At 43.3% G+C, this 24779-nt stretch overlaps 1 protein-coding gene across 1 annotated transcript; it reads right to left on the reverse strand.

Moving 5' to 3' along the window:
• Positions 1-2851: 2851 nt before the first annotated feature.
• LOC137657827 (immediate early response 3-interacting protein 1) lies at positions 2852-24732 on the reverse strand. The gene is made up of 3 exons (XM_068392397.1): positions 24599-24732; positions 14956-15057; positions 2852-3066 (listed from the first exon to the last, which is right to left on the reverse strand). Exons 1-3 carry the CDS (start codon positions 24687-24689, stop codon positions 3011-3013), a joined length of 249 nt encoding a protein of 82 aa, XP_068248498.1. The 5' UTR covers positions 24690-24732; the 3' UTR covers positions 2852-3010.
• Positions 24733-24779: the final 47 nt, after the last annotated feature.

Genomic DNA, 24779 nt, shown 5'->3' on the forward strand with positions numbered 1-24779 from the left:
GTCCTGTCCGGCTCTGGGAAGCGCTTGCGATCCGGTTCGAAGGACCAAATGTTGTGATTTTCACCAGTTTATTAAATCTGCCCGATGTACTGGGCGGATCGCAAGGCCTTAAGGGCAAGATTCCCAAAACCCTCCAGGAGTTAACTAAAATACGGCGATAAAATTTACAATTTTATTACAAAAATAATCTCTGATAAAGACAAACAACATTCTTAAGCATTCACAAAACTCACTGAAAAACAAGACTGAAAAACTCACTGAAAAACAAGACTGACCCTAGGTAATGTAGCATGTGCTCTTCAAGCACAAAGTCCACACCGGACTCATTAACAAACTGAAAATAGTGCCAATTCGAATTCAATACACAACGAATCACACACCAAATATCCCTATTCTTATTTAACTCAGGATTCAGATCCCCAATCACAAGGATCTCTACACTAAACTGCGATATAAAACTAAACGTCTTGCACTCAAACTTCTACTACAACCAACCTGGTAGACAAGGTAGAGAGGAGAGATAACAATTAGAGGGGACTTACTTTGGTCGGGGACGTTGGATCAAAGAGGACGAGCTATCCTTGCAACCTCCGACGTCACCTTTTTGGCGCAATTTGTCCTGAGCCTAAATTTCTAGATTTGATTTTTTCATCATGTTACAACAGAATGACTTTATTTTTCCTAATCTTAAATTACCAGCAATTGATTTTATTAGTCTCAGCGCCTTCCTACCAGGTGGTTTCCCTTTTTGGCTTTAAACGTTCACGTCTGGAACTACATTCATTCGCCCGCGAGTTTCTCCTCTCCCTCCAATTTGACGTAGTCGTAGGTGGAGTCAAATGGCGGGAATTTCGATTGATCGGGTCGAAATTCCCGACATTACAAATTAAATTTTTTTTCACTCCAAACAATACATGCCCTTAATAATTAGTTCCTTCACTATAAAGGATTGAAGAGTTTTGGATCTAATTCCTTGTGTGCTGTGATCAAATTTTAATAAAGGAATGTCAGAGCATTTTTGGTTACGGGGCAATTATAGAGCCTAGATCCACAGAACAAATTAGGTACACTACCTGTTACCTTCGTTTGTTAAATACAGCTGTACAAAAAAAACTATTTCTACTGAACTCTTCACTCAGTTTTAGTGATGGACTGCAAGAATTGAGGTAGACTCAGTTTTAAAAACACTCTGGATTTGGAGAAAGTTAAAATGACAAGATCATATTGTGTTCCCCAAAGACTGACAATGCTTGACAACTGTACAGAAAAAAAAACTATTTCTACTGAACTCTTCATTCAGTTATAGTGAAGGACTGTGCAAGAATTGAGGCAGACTCAGTTTTAAAAACACTCTGGATTTGGAGAAAGTTAAAATGACAAGATCATATTGTGTTCCCCAAAGCCTACTTTCACTGACAATGCTTGGAATTCACCTGTATGTTTAGCCAATGCTAAAGCCAACAGAATACTAGCCTTTATGAATGGTATAGATGACCACATAGTTAATACATGAGCATCTAGGTAGTATGGACCTGATATATTACAATATTACAGTAAAGAAGGTCCTGAAACTGCAAACATTCTGAGATACAAACACAATTACAACTGAAAATAAACATAAGATATAGAAATACTGTCATAAAACATTATTATATCATTTAATACAGTAAGCAAAACAAGATTTGTAGTTTCCTCAGTTCTCTGTGCGACCCCCTTGATAACGAGCACAAAGGGGGTCGCACAGAGAACTGAGGAGTGATGTGTGTGAACACAACGCGACCAGAGAACATACTGCCTAGGTAGAGAGAGTCGTCACATGGCTGACCTCGGGCATTGCCCCAGGTCACATTCTCTCCCGCTAACGGGTCACGTTGAAGAATGGTGGTAGGGTAAACTACGCAAAACTCTAGTCGTTAGAGAAGAGCCACCAGTGACTCCTAAGAAAGTGTTTCGAGGTAAGTGTCTGTGTCGGAACAAACGACATTTGTAGTAACCTGATATCTATTACATATGAAATCAGACCGTTTGTTGACTAGACATGGGATTCAGCTTAGGCCTACCCTAGGCCAAAATTTAATAAAATTTGACTTATAAACCGCTTCATGGAATCAATTAGGTTTGTAAGCTGAGGACCTCCTGTACTCTGAACCCAGAGGCGACAACCTGGGTCTCTTACCAATTACGGTAGAGGGCTCTCTTTCCTGTTATTATTATTATTACTTGCTAACCTACAACTCTAGTTGGAAAAATAGGATGCTATAATCCTCGGGGCTCCTACAGGGAAAATAGCCCAGTGATGAAAGGAAACAAGGAAAAATTAAATATTTTAAGAACAGTAACAACATAAATATCTCCTATTTAACTATAAAAACTTTAACAAAACAAGAGGATGAGAAATAAGATATAAAAAGTGTGCTCGAGTGTACCCTCAAGCAAGAGAACTGTAACTAAAACAGTGGAAGACCATGGTACAGAGGCTATGGCACAAAACAAGACTAGAGAACAATGGTTTGATTTTGGAGTATCCTTCTCCTAGAAGAGCTGCCACGTATAGTTTGAAATGAAAGAAAATGAGAAAATTTAAAATCTTAAAATATTTTTACAGGCAAGTGTCCATTAAATCAGGGATTCTGGAAGAAAAGCAATAAATATCATGGGAGATTCCTAGAAATAACAGTGTGCTGTTCCGAGGGAAAATTGAACTTTATATGAACAGCACAATTTTCTGTAAAAAAAAAAAAAAAAAAAAAAAAAAAAAACCTTATCGGTTCTATTTGATAATTTCATTCATTAATCACATCAGCAGTTTGAATGAAAAGCTACATATATCAGGAGGTCATGTAAAAGAAACTTCTAAAAAAACTTATATTTCAATATCAATACAAAAACAATTAAGCCACAAAAATACGACTTCCTGAGCATCACAGTTCGACAGCATGGTTGGTCTCCTTAAATGTTAACTCTTGGTGGAACCGTAGCGCAGTATTCCTTTCTCTATCCTTAGAAAATCTCAGCCAAAAATAAGCTTGAACAGGATGACGAAAATATTCACAGGTATCAGCGGATCTGTAAGAGCACAAGAAATTATTAACCATGATACATACATACATACATACATATACCAAGGCACTTCCCCCAATTTTGGGGGGTAGCCGACATCAACAAATGAAACAAAACTAAATAGGGGACCTCTACTCTCTACGTTCCTCCCAGCCTAACAAGGGACTCAACCGAGTTCAGCTGGTACTGCTAGGGTGCCACAGCCCACCCTCCCACATTATCCACCACAGATGAAGCTTCATAATGCTGAATCCCCTACTGCTGCTACCTCCGCGGTCATCTAAGGCATCGGAGGAAGCAGCAGGGCCTACCGGAACTGCGTCACAATCGCTCGCCATTCATTCCTATTTCTAGCATGCTCTCTTGCCTCTCTCACATCTATCCTCCTATCACCCAGAGCTTCCTTCACTCCATCCATCCACCCAAACCTTGGCCTTCCTCTTGTACTTCTCCCATCAACTCTTGCATTCATCACCTTCTTTTCTGTTTATAATTAAAAACCACATACAGCATAATCAAATTTTCAAGACACTCGATGCTCATTCGTGAATTTGAACCTGCTTATACACAGAACAGAATATCACAAACTGAGTGTTGGAAAATGATTTAGCTTTCATATATTAACTCTTCTATAAAGCAATTAGTATGAGAAATAAATAGAGAAAACATGAGACAAGATATTCCAAGAAATGCTTGAAATTTTCATGATTAAAGATGAACAGTAGTAATTTGGTTTTTGAGTTTAATTCGTTTTGGGAACTTGCCTGCAAACTCAAATAATTTTTTCCCATAAGAAGTAAAGGAAATTCACTTGATGAGCTACACATATATAAATACTGTACAGTACTGCAAATTCTAAGTCATTTATATTTTTCCTAGCTATTCAAACTTGATTCATTTATATGGTTACACTATTGCTGTTTTGCTGCAGCCAAAATTAAGGAAATCCTGTGGTTCTGGCAACACTGTATTGCTGCCCTCTGTTCCCACTTGCGCTGGATAGGCAAGTAGGAGCCTGCAACTCAATACTGTAATACCTTTAGTCTTAGTTAAGACTTGCAGGGTGGATGATACAGGAAATATAAATAAACAACTCAGGTTTGTATACTGTAGCTAGTAAAATTTTTTTTGTTTGTTCCTAAGCGAACATAAACCCTCGTCTTATATGGGAGTCTTCTTCCTTAGGTGGGAGGAAATCTCTATGTGTCAATGTTAGGGCATCTGTCTGACCCTTGACCCAAAAGGAGAAAATAAGGACTATACCGGCTCTTGTGAGGGGCGAGGTCATGATGTCCTTAGTGTACAGTAATGTTCTTTGCAACATACTTTTGGACTCGGCTGAATATTTTTCAGACTATTCTGCACCATTTAGTTTCTTCCACCTGATTATACAACCTCTTTGCATTCACCTTCCACCAATTTCATATCTCAATTAAGATAAAGACATTAAGATATGCCCTACAAGTCTATCTAATGAGATTCATTGGTTCAATCTATATTATTATTATTATTTGCTAAGCTGCAACCCTAGTTGGAAAAGCAGGATGCTATAAGGCCAGGGGCTCCAACAGGGAAAACAGCCCAGTGAGGAAAGGAAACAAGGAAATAATTAATTGTTTTAAAAAAAGTAACAATATTAAAATAAATATTTACTATATAAACTATAAAAACTTTAACAAAACAAGGAGGAGGATAAACAAGAGAGAACAGTGTGCCCGAGTGTACCCTCAAGCAAGAGAACTCTAACCCAAGGCAGTGGAAAACCATGGTACAGAGGTTATGGCAGGTAATTCTAATAGCCAGGCCTTCTCCATCACGAGGCTCAATACTACGCAATACTCTAGAAGTTTTATTCCAGCTGTTACCAAGTTGTGGAATGATCTTCCTAATCGGGTAGTTGAATCAGTAGAACTTCAAAAGTTCAAAGTTGGAGCAAATGTTTCTTTGTTGACCAGGCGGACTTGAGTCTTTTTATAGTTTATTTATGACATATTTGTTTTTGATGTTGTTAATAGTTTATATAAGACATGTCTGTTTTGACGTTGTTACTTATTTTAGAATGATTTATTGTTAATTTGTTCTCTTCATTTATTTATTTCCTTATTTCCTTTCCTCACTGGGCTATTTTTCCCTGTTGGGGCCCCTGGGCTTATAGCATCTTGCTTTTCCAACTAGGGTTGTAGCTTGGATAGTAATAATAATAATAATAATGATGTTAATAATTCAAAGTCAATTAATTTACCCTTTCCCTAACAGTAATCTACAAGCAACCAAGAGCAGCAATAAATTAAAAAACAAACAAGTCAGAAAGTAAAACAGCATGCTATCATCTCACGGGTAAAAAGATAAATGCAGAAATGAGAAAATTGTTTCAATATTGTACAAATAAAAACACTATAGCAAATTAGACAATATATTTGAACAAAATAATCAACAAGAGAATAGAAAGTAAGGCCAAAGAACAGTTTGCTATTAAGATGAACTTTTAGCTTTCAGACTTAAAAGCATTAACAACCACAGTATAAAATGCCAAATAGACAAAAAATGGGTACTGAACATTCTAGTATAGTGGAACATAAACAAGACATTGGAAAATTAGTAGTTTGCCCTCATTCTGAGAAATATCAAAACTGTAAGATATTGCAAGTTTTTAATTAAAAGATCCCCATGCAGGGAACTATGTTAGGATAATTTATATCATGTGCTGCTGGAAGGTCACATGAAGATACAAGCTCGCGGGACGAGGCAATGCTGCAAATAGTTGCGTCACTGCGTGCTACTGTGTTCTTGCGAGCGGGAACGGGATCGCAGGCGGAGGTCAATCCACGAGTGGGCGAGCCGAAGCGATGGCAGGTAGAAGTGGGATCACGAGCTGGAATGCTAAAGCGCGGCTGCGGGCTGGAACCCACAGACAAGCTGGAGCCTAGTCACGCGCTGGGAACAGGTCGCAAGTGGGACCGCTGTAGCATCTGGACGAGTATGCTGCCCAAGCGAATGCCCACGATTGCTCACACAAAGGAGAAACAGCAGTGTCCACTGTCAGGACTTCCTTGGCAGTGTGACAAGAGCTCCAGGGAGGCTCCAAGATGGGAACTGTGCCAGGTAAAGCAGCAGGACGATGCATGTGTCAAACTCACTGGGGGCAAGCAACATCATCTTCAAACTCTAATGAGCCATGCTCCAAGGGGCTAGAGAGAGGCACGGCCGAGACCCGACACCTTCTTGTAGTCCCACGAGGCGGAGACCCTTCCAGGACCTAACCCGCGAACAGGAAAGGTGTCCTTCAAGAGCAAAAGGAACAGGCCTCAAACATTGCCCACCTCTGCCAGCTGAGCGAACTCAAAACAAGAGGAAGCACCGTCATCAGCCCGCTGAGTTGGAAATGCGCAGGTCGAAAAACCTCAGAGAAGCCGAAGATGAAAGTGGGTAGACAGCGATGGGCACAGACACAAGAGACTCCTCCAATACAAACCCTTTGGAGCCTGTAGGAGGAGGATAAAGGTCAACCTCTGAGGAAGTTGGTGTGTGTTTCCTCTCCACTCCAACTGCAATAGCTCAAGCAGACCTTCCCTTGAAGAAGGACCTGTGATATCCAAGAAAGGCCACACCTGCAAAAGATCAAGAGAAAAAGACTCCCCTGCGGAGAAGGGCGGCGCTGCTTCGCTGGGGGAAATGCCAGTGTCCTTCAAACCAAAGGGTTGTCCCGGGGTTAAAGGGTCACAGCTCCTGCTCGAGCAGAGATCGAGGAGTGGAAGAAGGGAGTTGAGGTTTCTTTGACTTCGAGGATGACTCCAAAGGAGAAGAATTCCTCTTTGACTTCTTCTTACGCATCCTACTAACCCACTCCAACTGGGAGGATGACCACTCTCTACACTCCTCACAGGTGTCGTCATGGTTACAAAGTCATCTTCAGCACGTCGGGCACGGTGAACGAGGGTCTGTGTCAACCGGAGACATAAAGATATTGCACTTGCATCCCTCAGGTCCAGAACAAGTACGTATGATGACCAGGAAGAAGAACACTCACAACCTGAAAAGAGAAAGCAACAAAGAGATAAGACTATAATGGCCAGTCAGTATGGGTGGTTGAGAGAGACGAACGTCCACTCTCAACTGAGCCAAAACCAAAAGTGACGAGACAATACCGGTGTGTGTGTGAGCAGGGTAGCTGGCACTACACCCAAACCCCACGCTAACTAGCGGTGGGGTAGTTACACCTCGCTATAAGTCTTATGGCTAGTCTTCCAGCTTTACCAAAAGTATATTCCCCTAATAAACTGCGAAAGGGTTTTTATTCCGTGACGGAACAAATTTGACATTCACCCAACCAACATCATGAAGGACTCAAAAGTACCACACACCATTATGACACGTGAGGTGACTTTGTTTCTCAAACAATCTGAGCAATACCTAATCCAATGCCGGGATGCTATATTGAGAAAACAAATGCTATCTTTTGGTAAACATATTTCTATATCTTTAAGCATTTCACCACCATTATTGCTTTTATGCAAACCAAGGTTTTATGTTATCAGGCCAAAATTTAAATCAAATATAAAATAATCAAACATGCCAATGAGAGTCAAAAAGAGTAGGATGTATACACGCTCCTCAGATGATAACAGAGCACACTATTTTATTTTACTTCTCTTCCTCTTGTTTTTTTTGAAGTTTTTATACTTTTTTAATGAAAAATGTTATTTTCATTAGTAAAATAAATTTTTGAATATACTTACCCGATAATCATGTAGCTGTCAACTCCGTTGCCCGACAGAATTCTACGGAAGGGATACGCCAGCGATCGCTATACAAGAGGGGGGTGTACTCACAAGCGCCACCTGTGGCCAGGTACTGCAGTACTTCTTGTTGACACCACCTCAATTTTTCCTCGGTCCACTGGTTCTATGGGGAGGAAGGGTGGGTCAATTAAATCATGATTATCGGGTAAGTATATTCAAAAATTTATTTTACTAATGAAAATAACATTTTTCAATATTAAACTTACCCGATAATCATGTAGCTGATTCACACCCAGGGAGGTGGGTGAAAACCAGTGTACATGTATATCAAGAAGCTAAGTATCCCGTATTTCATATTATCAGTTATTCAAAATAACAATGAAATTACAAGTACCTGGTAAGGAAGTCGACTTGAGCCATTACTCTGCCTTAAATAAGTTCGTCTTCCTTACTGAGCGCAGCGTTCCTCTTAGGAGGCTGAACAACTCTAAGGTGCTGAAGTATCAAGGGCTGCAACCCATACTAAAGGACCTCATCACAACCTTTAACCTCGGCGCTTCTCAAGAAAGAATTGACCACCCGCCAAATCAACAAGGATGTGGAAGGCTTCTTAGCCGACCGTACAACCCATAAAAAGTATTCAAGAGAAAGGTTAAAAGGTTATGGGATTATGGGAATGTAGTGGCTGAGCCCTCGCCTACTACTGCATTCGTTGCTACGAATGGTCCCAGGGTGTAGCAGTACTCGTAAAGAGACTGGACATCTTTGAGATAGAATGATGCGAACACTGACTTGCTTCTCCAATAGGTTGCATCCATAACACTCTGCAGAGAACGGTTCTGTTTGAAGGCCACTGAAGTAGCCACAGCTCCCACTTCATGTGTCCTTACCTTCAGCAAAGCAAGGTCTTCTTCCTTCAGATGAGAATGTGCTTCCCTAATCAGAAGCCTGAATAGTAAGAAACTGAGTTCTTAGAACTTGGAAAAGAAGGTTTCTTGATAGCACACCATAAGGCTTCTGATTGTCCTCGTAAAGGTTAAGACCTTTTTAGATAGTACCTAAGAGCTCTAACTGGGCAAAGTACTCTCTCCAGTTCATTCCCCACCAAGTTGGACAGGCTTGGGATCTCGAACGACTTAGGCCAAGGACGTGAAGGAAGCTCGTTTAGCAAAAACCGAGCTGCAAGGAACATGTAGCCGTTTCAGATGTGAAAACAATGATCCTGCTGAAGGCGTGGATCTCACTTACTCTTTTAGCTGTTGTCAAGCATACGAGGAAAAGAGTTTTTAATGTGAGGTCCTAAAAAGAGGCTGATTGGAGAGGTTCAAATCTTGATGACATAAGGAACCTTAGGACCACGTCTAGATTCCAGCCTGGAGTGGACAACCGACGTTCCTTTGAGGTCTCAAAAGACCTAGGGAGGTCCTGTAGATCTTTGTTGGTGGAAAGATCCAAGCCTCTGTGGTGGAAAACCGCTGCCAACATACTTCTGTAACCCTTGATCGTAGGAGCTGAAAGGGATCTTACTTTCCTTAGATGTAACAGGAAGTCAGCAATCTGGGTTACAGTGGTACTGGTTGAGGAAACTGCATTGGTCTTGTACCAGCTACGGAAGACTTCCCCTTGAGACTGATAGATTCTGAGAGTGGATGTTCTCCTTGCTCTGGCAATCGCTCTGGCTGCCTCCTTCGAAAGGCCCCTAGCTCTTGAGAGTCTTTCGAAAGTCTGAAGGCAGTCAGACGAAGAGCGTGGAGGTTTGGGTGTACCTTCTTTACGTGAGGTTGACGTAGAAGGTTCACTCCTAGAGGAAGAGTCCTGGGAATGTCGACCAGCCATTGCAGTACCTCTATGAACCATTCTCTCGCGGGCCAGAGCGGAGCCAACCCACGTCAGCCGTGTCCCTTTGCGAGAGGAGAACTTCTGAAGTACCCTGTTGACAATCTTGAACGGCGGGAATGCATACAGGTCGAGATGGAACCAATCCAGCAGAAAAGCATCCACGTGAACTGCTGCTGGGTCTGGAATCGGAGAACAATACAACAGGAGTCTCTAGGTTATCGAGGTAGCGAACAGATCTATGGTTGGCTGACCCCACAGGGCCCAAAGTCTGCTGCAAACACTCTTGTGAAGGGTCCACTCTGTGGGGATGACCTGACCCTTCCGGCTGAGGCGATCTGCCATGACATTCATACCGCCCTGAATGAACCTCGTTACCAGCGTGAGCTTTCGATCTTTTGACCAGATGAGGAGGTCCCTTGCGATCTAGAACAACTTCCACGAAAGAGTCCCTCCCTGCTTGAAGATGTAAGCCAGGGCTGTGGTGTTGTCAGAGTCCACCTCCACCACCTTGTTAAGCTGGAGGGACTTGAAGTTTATAAAGGCCAGAAGAACTGCCAACAACTCCTTGCAATTGATGTGAAGTGTCCTTTGCTCCTGATTCCATGTTCCCGAGCATTCCTGTCCGTCCAAAGTCGCACTCCAGCCCGTGTCTGATGCGTCCGAGAGGAGACGGCGGTCGGGTTTCTGAACAGCCAAATGTAGACTTCCTTGAGAAGAAAGCTGTTCTTACACCACGCGAGAGAAGACCTTCTCTCTTCGGAAACAGGAACTGAGACCGTTTCTAGCGTCATGTCCTTTATCCAGTGAGCAGCTAGATGATACTGAAGGGGGGGGAGGTGGAGTCTCCCTAACACGATGAAAGTGTCCCTGTTAGACTCATCCACTACCTGACTGAGCATCGGTTCCTTCTCAGCATGCTCTGGATGCATTCTAGGGCTTGGAAGATCCTTGGGGCCGACGGAAAAGCCCGAAAAGCTCGACTCTGAAGATCCATACCCAGGTAGACAATGGTCTGGGATGGGACGAGCTGAGACTCCTCAAAATTGACCAGGAGGCCCAGTTCCTTGGTCAGATCCATAGTCCATCTGAGAATCTCCAGACAGCGACGACTTGTGGGAGCTCTTAAAAGCCAGTCGTCTGACGGAGCCGGACACAAGATCATGGTACTGCTGCACAGTCTGTGAACTGTCAACCATGGGGAAGCGAGGAAGTACAGTGACAACCCGAAGCTGTCTAGACTGTCTGGGTCGTACAGACAACTCCTTATCGGGTTGCTGAGGTTGCCGCACTGCGTCACAACAAGTCACTTCTGCTGGTTGTTGAACGTCTTCCCAGTGACACACTGACTCCGTAAACAAAAAAATCCTCTAACAAGGACTAAGCTTGGACTGCATGTCTTGCAACACAGCTCAAGGTCTAAGGGAGCAGGTGTGGTAACAGACGGGGTTAGCGACTGAAGTGGAACCATTACCTTCCCTGGAAGCATGTTATGCTTAAATAAAAGTCCATAGGAGGCTACGCAGCTAAAGGCTCCTCTCCAAATGACAGAGTCCTCAAGGGAATATCAGAAGGAGGGAGAAAAGCACTTTCTCATCTACAGGGACCATATCCGAGAAAAGCTAAGTTCTCTCAGTGAGGGTTTCACTGGTGCAAAAGCAGCAGACTAGAAGGCAACGTTATGAAACTGCTTGACAGTCTAGTGAGTTGGCAACAACCAAAGATGTGTGACTGAGAAGCATGCGGTAAGGTATGCAGAGCATGCTGTATGCAGAGCATGCTGTATGCAGATCATGCTGTATGTAGAGCATGCTGTAAGAGAAGCAGAGCATGTTGCATGGCGTGTAACATTTCTCAGAAATTCCATGACCAGTGCTAGATTGAGTAATATCGCATTACTGTCCATTGAAAGTGCACGTGCCGAGGGAATTGATTTAGACTGTTTTGTTGATGAATTTGATAGCCGGCATGATAATCGTAGAATTAAGCTGCACTAAATATACGATCTATAATCTACTTCACCTCAGGACAGGGAAACTCGCCCTGTTGGCAACACTGCATTACTTCATGCATGTTGCATGGGGTTTTAATATCAACATAATATTTACATTACATTCATAACTCATGATTCATTTTTGTTTTGAAGATATTTTGCCATATTTGCGATTTGTTAAAAATATATTGCAAGGAATACATATATATTTTTTTATTTAAGTAATACGAATAACCTCCATTATCATAATGTTTGTGTAGGCATACATGTATATGATAACAAATGCAAGTTATGAAAGTAATGAGGTGTTATTATTGTCATTTGCTATTTCAAAGTTGAATGGGAAGAGGCTCAAGTTGAGGAGAAAGTGGCAGATGCATGCGTTGAGGTGGCTGACTCATAGCATGAGGTTCCTGCCTCAAGAGTTGCGCTTGCCTCAAGGGTTGAGGTGGCTGCGCAGAGAGAGGCTCTTGACTCACGAGTTGAGGTTCTTGAGGTGTGAGCTGCGAGAGTTAAGGTAGCGGCTGCGCAGAACGCAGTTCCTGTCTCACGAGTTGAGGTTCCTGAGGAGCTAGTCTCAAGAGTTGAGGTTCTCGCCTTGAGGAAAGTTGAGGTAGCAGCTGCGAGAGCTGAGGTGGCTGCCTCAAGGATGGTAGAGGTTGTCGTACCTCAAAAGGTTGTAGCCTCAAAGATGGTCTAACTGCAAGAAAATCTTGCCTCAAGGCATAAGACTCCTGCTCCCATTGTTGAGGTTGCCTTAAGGAAGGTTGAGGTTGCTGCACAACGCTGGTAACTGGCAACTCCGAACGCGGTAAGGTAGCTTGAGGAACCTCAACTTCGTACGCCTGGCAGACTGGACTGCGGTGAGGCGGAGCGCTCGCAGGAGGAGGTGTAACCTTCTCAGCCTGAAACTCACGCATTAAGACCGCAAGCTGCGACTGCATGGACTGCAGCAAAGTCATCTTGGGATCAACAGACGATAAGGTCTGTTGAGGCAAAGCCTTAACAGAAGATGAGGTCTGTTGAGGCATCGCCTTACCTCTCTTAGGAGGTGTGCAGTCACCTGATGACTGCGGAGAGTCAGAGCTAACCCAATGACTGCATCCGGGTTGTTGAACTCTAGAGGTCTGGACTTTACGTTTAAGAGGTCTTGAGACCTGAGTCCAGCGTTTTCTCCCCGAAATTTCTTCTGCAGACGAGCAAAATAAGGGCTCAATCGTCTGCGGGTGGGAGTGACGGTCTCTGTAAGACACGCCCGCAACCACCGAGGATACTTCTGTGCGCCGATCAAGGCCTGCCGAACCCTTTTGCCCTTCGACATTGCTTCTCCCCTGGGCTTGGGAGCTTGCAAGAGGTCCCGGACTGGGAGGACGACTGGCCCGCACAGAAGTACCCTCACGCACAACACTGACACACTTTGCGCTAATCACTTATCACTTTTGATTTTCTGTTTGCACTTATTTCACTGAACTCGAAACTTTAAGTGGTTTGTACCTGAAACACGCAATTCTATCCTTCCTTAAAAGTTAGTAATTGCGAAAACAGAATTACAATGTAACAGAAAAATCTAATGAAAGATAAATAATTCAGTGGCTGGAAAGAGACTAAACACTAGATCAAATAAACTACGTTTAAATTCTCTCACCGCATAAAGCTTGAGAACAAGAATAAAACTCTAGAAACGTTTACCTTCTTCCCCTAAAGAGACTAGGGAGAAGAGCAAAAACGATAACAACGTTACTCGCTTGAACGAAACGTTTATCCAGCTCTCTCTCCCTCCGTCTCTATCTCTCTCTCTCTCTCTCTCTCTTGACTTAGAACCTGAGAGAAGAGCCCAATCATATATATCGTTAAAACATATTATTGTTAAAGGAAAAAAAAACTGAAATATTTCCCAAATAAAAAGTTCCTTTATTAGAATAAAAACCATTAAGCTAAGAAAGAATGAACAAAACGTTAGAAACGGTTACTCTTACTGCAACGTGACACCGTGAAAATTCTCTCTCTATCGTAACGATAGAGCGCAAGTTGAACGTTCTGAACGTCAACAACTGCAGAGACAAAACAAAACGTTAGTTCAACTTTGAAAACAGTACGAGACTATCAAAGAAATTCTTTCAAAAACATTAAAATAGCATAATATGTTAACAGGTAAAACCGAAATGACGGGCTCAATGTTAATTAACTTCGGTACAAGAAAAGACCGCCTACTATTAGGAAAGGTCGAATATAAACAAATATAAAAATTAATTTTAATAAGTTTATAAAAAAAAAGGAAGTTAATCGAAGAGGCCTATAAAAGGCGGAGAGATATAAAATAAATCTATAACTTTTGTTAAGCAAAATTAAGAAAGAGAGTCTATACTCTCTTAGACACCAACACTTCCGTCTAAGGGAAGGGTCGGCCATTTAAAGGTGAAAGAGAGTTCATACTCTCTTCGTCACCATAATTAATCAAATTAATTCCAAAAGCTAGCTAAGCTAATAATAAAACTTCCTGAATAGCGAAAGCTGAAATCTTAGAGCAATACTTCACCAAAAACCGTGAACAAGACTCCAAAATTATAAGCGTATCCATGAACGTCTTGCCGGAAGCACGACAGAGGAAAAATTGAGGTGGTGTCAACAAGAAGTACTGCAGTACCTGGCCACAGGTGGCGCTTGTGAGTACACCCCCCTCTTGTATAGCGATCGCTGGCGTATCCCTTCCGTAGAATTCTGTCGGGCAACGGAGTTGACAGCTACATGATTATCGGGTAAGTTTAATATTGAAAAATCTATTTTAATGTTGTTACTGTTCTTAAAATATTTCATTTTAATTGTTCATTACCCCTTATGTAGTTTATATATCTCCTTGTTTCCTTTTCTCATAGGGCTATTTTCTCTGTTGGAGCCCTAGGGCTAATAGCATCCTGCATTTAAAACTAGGGTTAGAGTTCTCTCGCGTGAGGGTACACTCGGTCACACTATTCTATCTTCTTTCTCTTCCTCTTTTTTTTAAAGTTTTATAGTTTATATAGGAAATGTTTATTCTAATGTTACTGTTCTTAGAATATTTATTTTCCTTGTTTCCTTTCCTCACTGGGCTATTTTCCATGTTGGGGTCCTTGGGATTATAGCATCTTGCTTTTCCAACTATGGTTGTAGCTTAGCAAGTAATAATAATAATAATAATAATAATACTAGAAACAACAATAAAGCAGTGTCACAACTTGTCCCAAATGAAAATCAAAAGGATAAATATCTGTAAAACGTTAGTTTGAATTTTCATAACATATTTAAATGTTGTATACTCCATATGTGAAACACAGCACACAATATACTCACACTTCATAACAGTTTTGATCGAACGAATAAAATGGAATATTTGAGTTTTTATTCCAGGTTCTTCACCAAATCCTTGTACATGAGATCCTCCCCATCCGGGCACTGAAATGAAAGTTCCATCTGAGATTAAGTTTCTAAAATTCACAATTATAATCAAGCAACGTTTACTGCCATCAAATTTACATAAAAAATTACAAAACCATCACCGTACCTTCTTTGCAATCATTTTCTTAACCCTTTTACCCGCAAAGGACGTACTGGTACGTTTCACAAAATTCATCCCTTTAACCCCATGGACGTACCGGTACGTCCTTGCAAAAAAACTGCTATTTACATTTTTTTTTTTGCATATTTTTGATAATTTTTTTGAGAAACTTCAAGCATTTTCCAAGAGAATGAGATCAACCTGACCTCTCTATGACAAAAAATGTTATTTTTATTAGTAAAATAAATTTTTGAATATACTTACCCGATAATCATGTAGCTGTCAACTCCGTTGCCCGACAGAATTCTATGGAGGGATACGCCAGCTATCACAATACTAGAAGGGGGTGTACTTACCAGCGCCACCTGTGGCCAGGTACTATAGTACTTCTTGTTGACACCTCCTCAATTTTTCCTCGGTCCACTGGTTCCCTATGGGGAGGAAGGGAGGGTCAATTAAATCATGATTATCGGGTAAGTATATTCAAAAATTTATTTTACTAATAAAAATAACATTTTTCAATATTAAACTTACCCGATAATCATGTAGCTGATTCACACCCAGGGGGGTGGGTGAAAACCAGTGTACAAGATTAAAGGATAGCTAAGTATCCCATATTTCATATAACAGTTATCTCAAATAACAATGAAATAATAAGTACCTGGTAAGGAAGTCGAATTGAACCGTTACTCTGCCTCTTTTTTAAGTTCGTCTTCCTTACTGAGCGCAGCGTTCCTCTTGGAGGCTGAATCAACTCAAAGGTGCTAAAGTATATAGGGCTGCAACCCCTACTAAAGGACCTCTACACAACCTCTAACCCAGGCGCTTCTCAAGAATGAATTGACCACCCGCCAAATCAAAAGGATGCGGAAGGCTTCTTAGCCTACCGTAACAACCATAAAAACAACAATAAAAGCATTCAAGAGAAAGGTTAAAAAAGGTTATGGGATTAAGGGAATGTAGTGGCTGAGCCCTCACCTACTACTGCACTCGCTGCTACGAATGGTCCCAGGGTGTAGCAGTTCTCGTAAAGAGACTGGACATCTTTAAGATAAAATGATGCAAACACTGACTTGCTCCTCCAATAGGTTGCATCCATTATGCTCTGCAGAGAACGGTTTTTATTAAAGGCCATCGAAGTAGCTACGGCTCTTACTTCGTGGGTCCTTACCTTCAGCAACGCAAGGTCTTCCTCCTTTAAGTGAGAATGGGCTTCTCTAATCAGAAGCCTTATATAATACGAAACCCCGTTCTTGGACATGGGCCTCGAAGGTTTCTTGATGGCACACCATAAGGCTTCTGATTGTCCTCGAATAGGTTTAGACCTATTAAGATAATACTTGAGAGCTCTGACAGGGCAAAGAACTCTCTCTAGTTCGTTACCTACCATGTTGGAGAGGCTAGGTATTTCAAACGATCTAGGCCAAGGACGTGAAGGAAGTTCGTTCTTAGCTAAGAATCCGAGCTGAAAAGAACATGTTGCAGATTCGGTCGTGAAACCAATGTTCTTGCTGAAGGCATGAACCTCACTGACTCTTAGCTGTTGCAAGGCAGACGAGAAAAAGTGTCTTGAGGGTAAGGTCCTTGAAGGAAGCTGACTGGAGAGGTTCGAACCTAGGTGACATAAGGAACCTTAAGACTACGTCTAGGTTCCAGCCTGGAGTGGATAGACGACGCTCTTTAGAAGTCTCAAAAGACTTAAGGATGTCTTGAAGGTCCTTGTTGGAAGAAAGGTCCAAACCTCTGTGGCGGAGAACTGAAGCCAACATACTCCTGTACCCTTTAATCGTAGGGGCTGAAAGGGATCTCTCATTCCTAAGATGTAATAGGAAGTCAGCTATTTGGGTCACAGAGGTATTGGTAGAGGATACTGCATTGGCTCTACACCAGCTCCGGAAGACTTCCCACTTAGATTGGTAGACTCTACGAGTGGAAACCCTTCTTGCTCTGGCAATCGCCCTGGCTGCCTCCTTCGAAAAGCCTCTAGCTCTAGCGAATCTTTCGACAGTCTGAAGGCAGTCAGCCGAAGAGCGTGGAGGTTTGGGTGCAACCTGTCTACGTGAGGTTGACGTAGAAGGTCCACTCTTAGAGGTAGAGTCCTGGGGACGTCGACTAGCCATTGAAGTACCTCTGTGAACCATTCTCTTGCAGGCCAAAGGGGAGCAACCAGCGTCAGCCGTGTCCCTTCGTGCGAGATGAACTTCTGAAGGACTTTGTTTATTATCTTGAACGGTGGAAATGCGTAAAGGTCGAGATGGGACCAGTTCAGCAGAAAAGCATCCACATGAACTGCTGCAGGGTCTGGAACTGGGGAACAGTACAGCGGAAGTCTCTTGGTCATGGAGGTGGCAAAAAGATCTATGGTAGGTTGACCCCACAAGGTCCAAAGTCTGCTGCATACACTCTTGTGGAGGGTCCATTCCGTGGGAATGACCTGATTCCTTCTGCTTAGGCGATCTGCTGAGACGTTCATGTTGCCCTGAATGAACCTCGTGACTAAAGTGAGGTTTTGACTTCTTGACCAAATGAGGTGGTCCCTTGCGATCTCGTATAGGCTCCTCGAATGGGTCCCTCCTTGCTTGGAGATGTAAGCCAAGGCTGTGGTGTTGTCTGAGTTCACCTCCACCACCTTGCCTAGCAGGAGGGACTTGAAGTTCAGCAGGGCTAAATGAACTGCTAGTAGCTCCTTGCAGTTGATGTGGAGCGTTCCCTGTTCCTCGTTCCACGTTCCCGAGCATTCCTGTCCGTTCAAGGTCGCACCCCAGCCCGAGTCCGATGCATCTGAGAAGAGATGAAGATTGGGGGTCTGAATAGCCAACGATAGGCCCTCCCTGAGAAGGAGATTGGTCTTCCACCACAAGAGAGTGGTCTTCATCTCTTTGGTGACTGGGATAGAGACTGCTTCGAGAGTCAAACCCTTGTCCCAATGAGCTGCAAGATGGAATTGAAGAGGGCGGAGGTGGAGTCTCCCTAGCTCGACGAACAGGGCCAGCGATGAAAGGGTCCCTGTGAGACTCATCCACTGTCTCACCGAGCAACTGCTCCTCTTCAGCATGCTCATGATGCAATCTAGGGCTTGGCTTATCCTTGGGGCCGATGGAAAAGCCCGAAAATCCTGACTCCGAATCTCCATTCCCAGGTACACAATGGATTGGGAGGGAATGAGCTGAGACTTTTCTATGTTGACTAACAGACCCAGTTCTCTGATTAAGTCCAAAGTCCAGTTGAGACTCTCCAGACAGCGACGACTCGTGGAGGCTCTCAACAGCCAGTCGTCTAAGTAAAGGGAGGCTCTGATGTCCGATAAGTGGAGGAATTTTGCTATATTCCTCATCAGATGCGTAAACACCATAGGAGCTGTGCTTAGGCCAAAACACAGGGCTTGGAATTGGTAGACAACCTTTCCAAAAACGAATCTCAGGAAAGGTTGGGAGTCTGGATGAATAGGAACGTGAAAGTAAGCATCTTTCAGGTCCAACGAGACCATCCAGTCCTCCTGCCTGACCGCTGCTAGGACCGACTTCGTCGTCTCCATCGTGAACGTCTGCTTGGTGACATACGCATTGAGCGCGCTGACGTCCAGCACCGGTCTCCAACCTCCTGTCTTCTTGGCCACCAGAAAGAGACGGTTGTAGAAGCCCGGGGATTGATGGTCCCGGACTATAACCACTGCCTTCTTCTGTACAAGGAGCGACACCTCCTGGTGCAACGCTAGCCTCTTGTCCTCTTCTTTGTAGTTGGGAGAGAGGTTGATGGGAGATGTGGTCAGAGGGGGTTTGCGGCAGAATGGTATCCTGTAACCCTCCCTCAGCCAACTGACAGACTGGGCGTCTGCACCTCTCTTTTCCCAGGCTTGCCAGAAGATCTTGAGTCTGGCTCCTACTGCTGTCTGGAGATGCGGAGAGTCAGTTTTTTCCTTTAGAAGCCTTGGAACTTTTCCTAGACTTGCTCCTGGAAGAGTCTGGACGGGAGCTTCCTCGGCTGGGGGCTCTACCACGAAAGGGCGGTATGAACCTCGTAGCAGGAGTATCAGCCACTGGGGTGCGATAAGTCCTGGGGACTGAGGTAGCAACCTTAGTCTTACGAGCCGATGAGGCCACAAGATCATGTGTGTCCTTTTGTATCAGGGCAGCAGACAAGTCCTTAACAAGCTCTTCGGGGAAGAGGAACTTCGAGAGCGGAGCGAAAAGGAGTTGAGACCTTTGACAAGGTGTGATGCTGGAGGAAAGGAAGGTACATAGCTGTTCCCTTTTCTTAAGAACCCCTGACACAAACATCGAAGCAAGCTCGCCAGATCCATCTCTAATGGCCTTATCCATGCAGGACATTAAGAGCATGGCAGAATCCTTGTCCGCAGGGGAGGTCTTCTTGCTGAGGGCCCCCAGGCACCAGTCTAGGAAGTTGAACATCTCAAATGCTCTAAAAACACCCTTCAGGAAGTGATCAAGGTCTGAGAAGGTCCAGCAAACCTTAGAGCGCCTCATTGCTGTTCTACGAGGCGAGTCTACCAGACTTGAGAAGTCAGCCTGGGCGGAGGCAGGTACTCCCAAGCCTGGTTCCTCTCCTGTGGCATACCAAACGCCCGCTTTAGAAGTGAGCTTAGTCGGAGGAAACATGAACGAAGTCTTTCCAAGGTGTTGCTTAGTCTGCAACCACTCCCCTAAGATCCTTAACGCTCTCTTAGAGGACCTTGCTAAGACTAGCTTAGTATAAGTAGACTTAGCTGGCTGCATGCCCAGCGAAAACTCAGATGGCGGAGAGCGGGGGATAGCAGAGACAAAGTGGTCTGGGTATACCTCCCTAAACAGAGCCAAGACCTTACGAAAGTCAATAGAAGGTGGAGAAGACTTGGATTCATCCACGTCTGATGAGGGATCCAGGTGTGCAGCCTCATCATCAGACGCCTCATCACCAGAGTGTAGCGAAGAGATCGGTAAGGTATGCTGAACAGCAGAGTCAGCACGAGCTGGAACAACAATATTTGTGGTTTCCTCCTCAAGACTCTGTTGAGGGAACACCTGAGGCTCAGACTGCAAAGGCTGATCAAAAGAAGTAGCAGAAGGTAGGCGCATGGGTGGAGGAGGCTGACTCCTAGCATGAGTGTCTGAACTCAAGGGTTGCGCTTGCTGAGTGGTTGGCGGATGCGCAGTAGCAAGTTCCTGAGGAACGAGTTGAGGTTCCTGAGGTGTGAGCTGTGAGCGATGAGGTAGTGGCTGCGCAGAACACAGTAATTGTCTCGCGAGTTGAGGTTCCTGAGGCGCAAGGCTAAGGTGTTGTGCTTGCCTTGAGGAGGGTTGAGCTCGCTGCAGCGAGAGCTGAGGAGACTGACTCATGGATGGGAGAGGTTGTTGTACCTCAAGAGAGTGTTGCCTCACTGGTGGAACTGCAAGTGGAAGCGGAGGAAGTAAGGTATAAGCTTCCTGTTCCCATTGCTGAGGTTGCCTTAAGGAAGGCGGAGGGAGCTGCACACCACTGGAAACAGTAAACTCAGAACGTGGTAAGGTATCCTGAGGAGCCTCAACATCGTACGCCTGGCAGGCAGTACTGCGGTCAGGCGGAGCGATCGCAGGAGGAGGTGTAACCTTCTCAGCCTGACACTCACGCATCAAGACCGCAAGTTGTGACTGCATGGACTGCAGTAGAGTCAACTTGGGGTCGGCAGACACTAAGGTCTGCTGAGGTAAAGCCTTAACAGCAGAGATCTGTTGCGGCAGAACCTTACTCCTCTTAGGCGGAGTGCATTCAACTGATGACTGCGGCGAGTCAGAGCTGATCCAATGACTGCAGCCCGGTTGAGTTCTTGAGGTCTGGACTCTGCGTTTGAGTGGTCTTGAGACCTGAGTCCAGCGTTTCTTCCCTGACAACTGATCAGCAGACGAGTAAAAGACGGGCTCAATCGTCTGCAGGTGGGAGTGACGGTCTCTGGAAGACACGCCCGCAACCACCGAGGATACTTCTGTGCGCCGATCAAGGCCTGCCGAACCCTTTTGCCCTTCGACATTGCTTCTCCCCTGGGCTTGGGAGCTTGCAAGAGGTCCCGGACTGGGAGGACGACTGGCACGCACAGAAGTATCCTCACGCACCACACTGACACTGACACTAGCACTTGGCACTGCACTGACACTAGCACTCGTCACAGCACTGGCACTAATACCACCCACTGCACTCTTGACCTTAAGTTCCTTGACTTCGGCCATAAGAGACTTATGATCACTAACCACTGACTCTACTTTGTCACCTAAGGCCTGAATGGCACGCAAAACAACAGACATATCAGGCTGAGGGCAAATAGTAGGTTCGGGGGTAGCCACTACAGGGGTAGGAAAAGGTAGGGGATCATGAGGTGAGGAAAAAAGTGAAGAGTGAGAAGAACTCCTCCTAACTCTCTCTCTCTCTAACTTGGTTGAATACTTAAGAAGACGGACAAAATCAAGTTCCGAAAGTCCGGCGCATTCCTCACATCGATCTTCTAACTGACAGGGTCTTTCCCTACAGTCAGAACAAGCGGTGTGAGGATCTACCGAGGCCTTCGGAATACGCCTATTACAAGACCTACATCGTCTATGGGTGGGGGCTTGTGAAATGTCAGACATCTTGAATCAAAAGAGTTAGCCAAGTGGGGTTTCAAAATCAAGCAAAAGATCGTTAACCGTTAATCAGGACTAAATAATAGCTATCTAAGCTAATATAGAAGTTTTCCAGTAAAGCGACAGCCGAAATCTGAGAGAATACTTCACCAAAAGCCGTGAAAATACTCGAAGATCATAAGCGTATCCCAGAACGTCTTGCCGGAAGCACGACAGAGGAAAAATTGAGGAGGTGTCAACAAGAAGTACTATAGTACCTGGCCACAGGTGGCGCTGGTAAGTACACCCCCTTCTAGTATTGTGATAGCTGGCGTATCCCTCCATAGAATTCTGTCGGGCAACGGAGTTGACAGCTACATGATTATCGGGTAAGTTTAATATTGAAAATTAAGGTTGTTAGAGCAATTTAAAAAAAAATATACTGTACTGCAAAATGTGCTTGAAAAAAAAAATAACCCCTGGGGGTTAAGGGTTGGAAAGTTCCAAATAGCCTGGGGGTAAAAGGGTTAATTCATAGACTGCTCTTGGACTCGTAACTATAATGTATGGTGATTTCAATTATAAGACAATATATTTAAATACGAAAATCTAAATTGCAGGCAACTATTTTCATCCAATGACCATTTCACATTTACACTTGTAATTTTTCTTTTTCCGACCAATAAAAAGTAGCCATACATAATAAACACATTTGATTACATATTTTTCCTTTTAATGTAAAAGATTAAAGATTCTTTACTTGGGTAATTATATCAAACTATCCTATTTCAAAGAGCATAGTGTTAAGCCATCGATATAGTTTTGTCTGGAGAACAATTCTACTAAAGCATAAAACAGAGATATATAAATGAAATGGGGCATAAAAACAATTAGAATAGCGCCAACATTATCCCTGCGTGTCGTAAGAGGCGACTAAAAGGGACGGGACGAGGGGGCTGGGAACCCCCTCTCCTGTATAAAAATCCTACGAGGCATCAACAAAGAGATGGAGCTGGGGGGAGAGTGACTGCTCCCCGCACTCTAGTAAGTTTCATTTGTTGATGTCGACTACCCCCCAAAATTGGGGGAAGTGCCTTTGGTATATGTATGTATGCATGTCCAATACAGATGAGTAAATATGGGACAAATCAACTCAAATTCCTTATTAAAAGATGCGCATTTATCTCTAAGTTAACTGATATCTTTAAGAAGACATAGGGAAAACAAACAATGATGTTTTATACAGAAATTACCGAGGGATTTAACATCTTCAACATCAATAACGCCTCACGATATTTCAATGAATATTCCAATTATATTAGGTTGAATACATTACACCTCAATTAGGTCTACCAGGTAATGGATATAGTACATAAATAATAGTAGCACATAACAGTAACCTCACTATTCAAGGTTAGAAATGGATATAACACAAGATGAGTCAAAAAATTTATTTGTTCATGCATTTAGATAGAAATTAAGTATTTATTTACCCTAGATGGGAGTAAGGGGAACAATATTTCTATAGTAGCTGGTGACGGTGCATGGGTGAATATTTCCTGTACTAGACTATTCAAAAGCATAATCAGCCTAAACTAGTTGAGACTATGGCACTGCCTTTAGTTCTCAACATTAAACTTCTAATGTAGTAAACATGGATAGACTGGTAAAATCATAGTTTATCACAGGAGTTCGGCTATATCAAACCCCATTTCGGAACCTTTGCATATCAGCATCCAGTTCCTCCAGCATGCATTAAAAAATGGACACCAACTAACCTAAAATTCCCCCCCCCCAACCTAATCTACAAGCCGTGTCCTTACCTACTTACCTAATGGAGGGGCTAACGGCCCGCTGCGACACCCCCCCCTTACACTGGCGTATTCTTAATCATATACAGTATCATCATACATAAAGGTGGCGGTAAAATTACATATACGGACAGGGAAGCATTTCAAACAGAAAATATATGTTTTCCTGTTGTAAATAATGTGATTTAACCAAATTTGACATATAATATACATTTCACCAAGTGTTTATTTGCAGTGAAAATAAGTGTCATTTTCGAAGAAAGCGGGCATTTATCTATTAGAAAAAGCAGTTTTAAATAGGAAAGCTTTCCTCGTCCGTAACTATAATAAAACCAAGGTGGCCGCTATCATACATACATTCCGGGAGTTCTGCTATATAAAACCCGGAGCCTTTGTATATCAGCGGCTAGTTCCTCACGCATTCATTGAAAATGGACATCAACTAAACTTAAAATTTCCCCCTAACCTAACCTACAAGCCGTGTCCTTAGCTACTTACCTAACCACTGTGACACCCCTTACACTGCCGTATTCTAAGTTAGACACATTAATACATACAGGTGGCCGCTATCGTACATACACCCCCGTTTTTTGTAAGAAAGCTTTCCCCATAGGTAACTAATAAAACCTGGGTGGCTGCTATCATACATATATCCCGAGAGTTCTGCTATTTAAACCCCATTATCTCTTTGATTAGTAAAGTTGTTCCCGTTTTACAATATAACAATACAGATAACCTTACCGCACTACCGTAGGGGTATAGCTACTAACCCAAGCAAGAGAGTTACCAAATGTCTACAATATGGGTTATGCCATGGAATTTCACGTTCAAATTTACTTTATAAACACCTCAGTACCCTTACATAGTTCATAGCTCAACTGTACACCATAGGTGACATATGGAACTTGACACTTGTTAATTACGTCATCCGATTGATGCTAATCCAGCAAGAAGAAAGCAGACGAGAAAATGGCACAGTCACACCCACACGTATGAACCTAAATATGGATTGAACACTGAATTTATTATATCTAATATAGAATAATTCAGTGTATACTCACATCTCGAGAGGAATCTTTCCTCATTCAAAATGCAAACAGCGTTTAAACATAATATAACAGCTTCCAAGAGGCTGTAGATACCGAACGCCATCGTGGAGGTAAACAATGGCACCAGCGCTTCTTCTTCTTTGCAATGTTCGTCAGTCGTCAGATCCACATTTTCTTTTAAAACTGCAACTCT

The sequence above is a fragment of the Palaemon carinicauda genome, chromosome 18 (genome assembly GCF_036898095.1).
Source record: "Palaemon carinicauda isolate YSFRI2023 chromosome 18, ASM3689809v2, whole genome shotgun sequence".
Taxonomy (NCBI): Eukaryota; Metazoa; Arthropoda; class Malacostraca; order Decapoda; family Palaemonidae; genus Palaemon; species Palaemon carinicauda.

What these genes read in the sequence shown, in the direction of transcription:
- LOC137657827 (XM_068392397.1), bottom strand. Translation starts at nt 24,689, where the DNA reads ATGGCGTTCGGTATCTACAGCCTCTTGGAAGCTGTTATATTATGTTTA. An exon ending in GGAAAGATTCCTCTCGAGAT is followed by an intron (nt 15,058 to 24,598) that starts GTGAGTATACAC and finishes CTTTCATTTCAG; the next exon opens with TGCCCGGATGGGGAGGATCT. An exon ending in GATCAAAACTGTTATGAAGT is followed by an intron (nt 3,067 to 14,955) that starts GTGAGTATATTG and finishes GTGCTCTTACAG; the next exon opens with ATCCGCTGATACCTGTGAAT.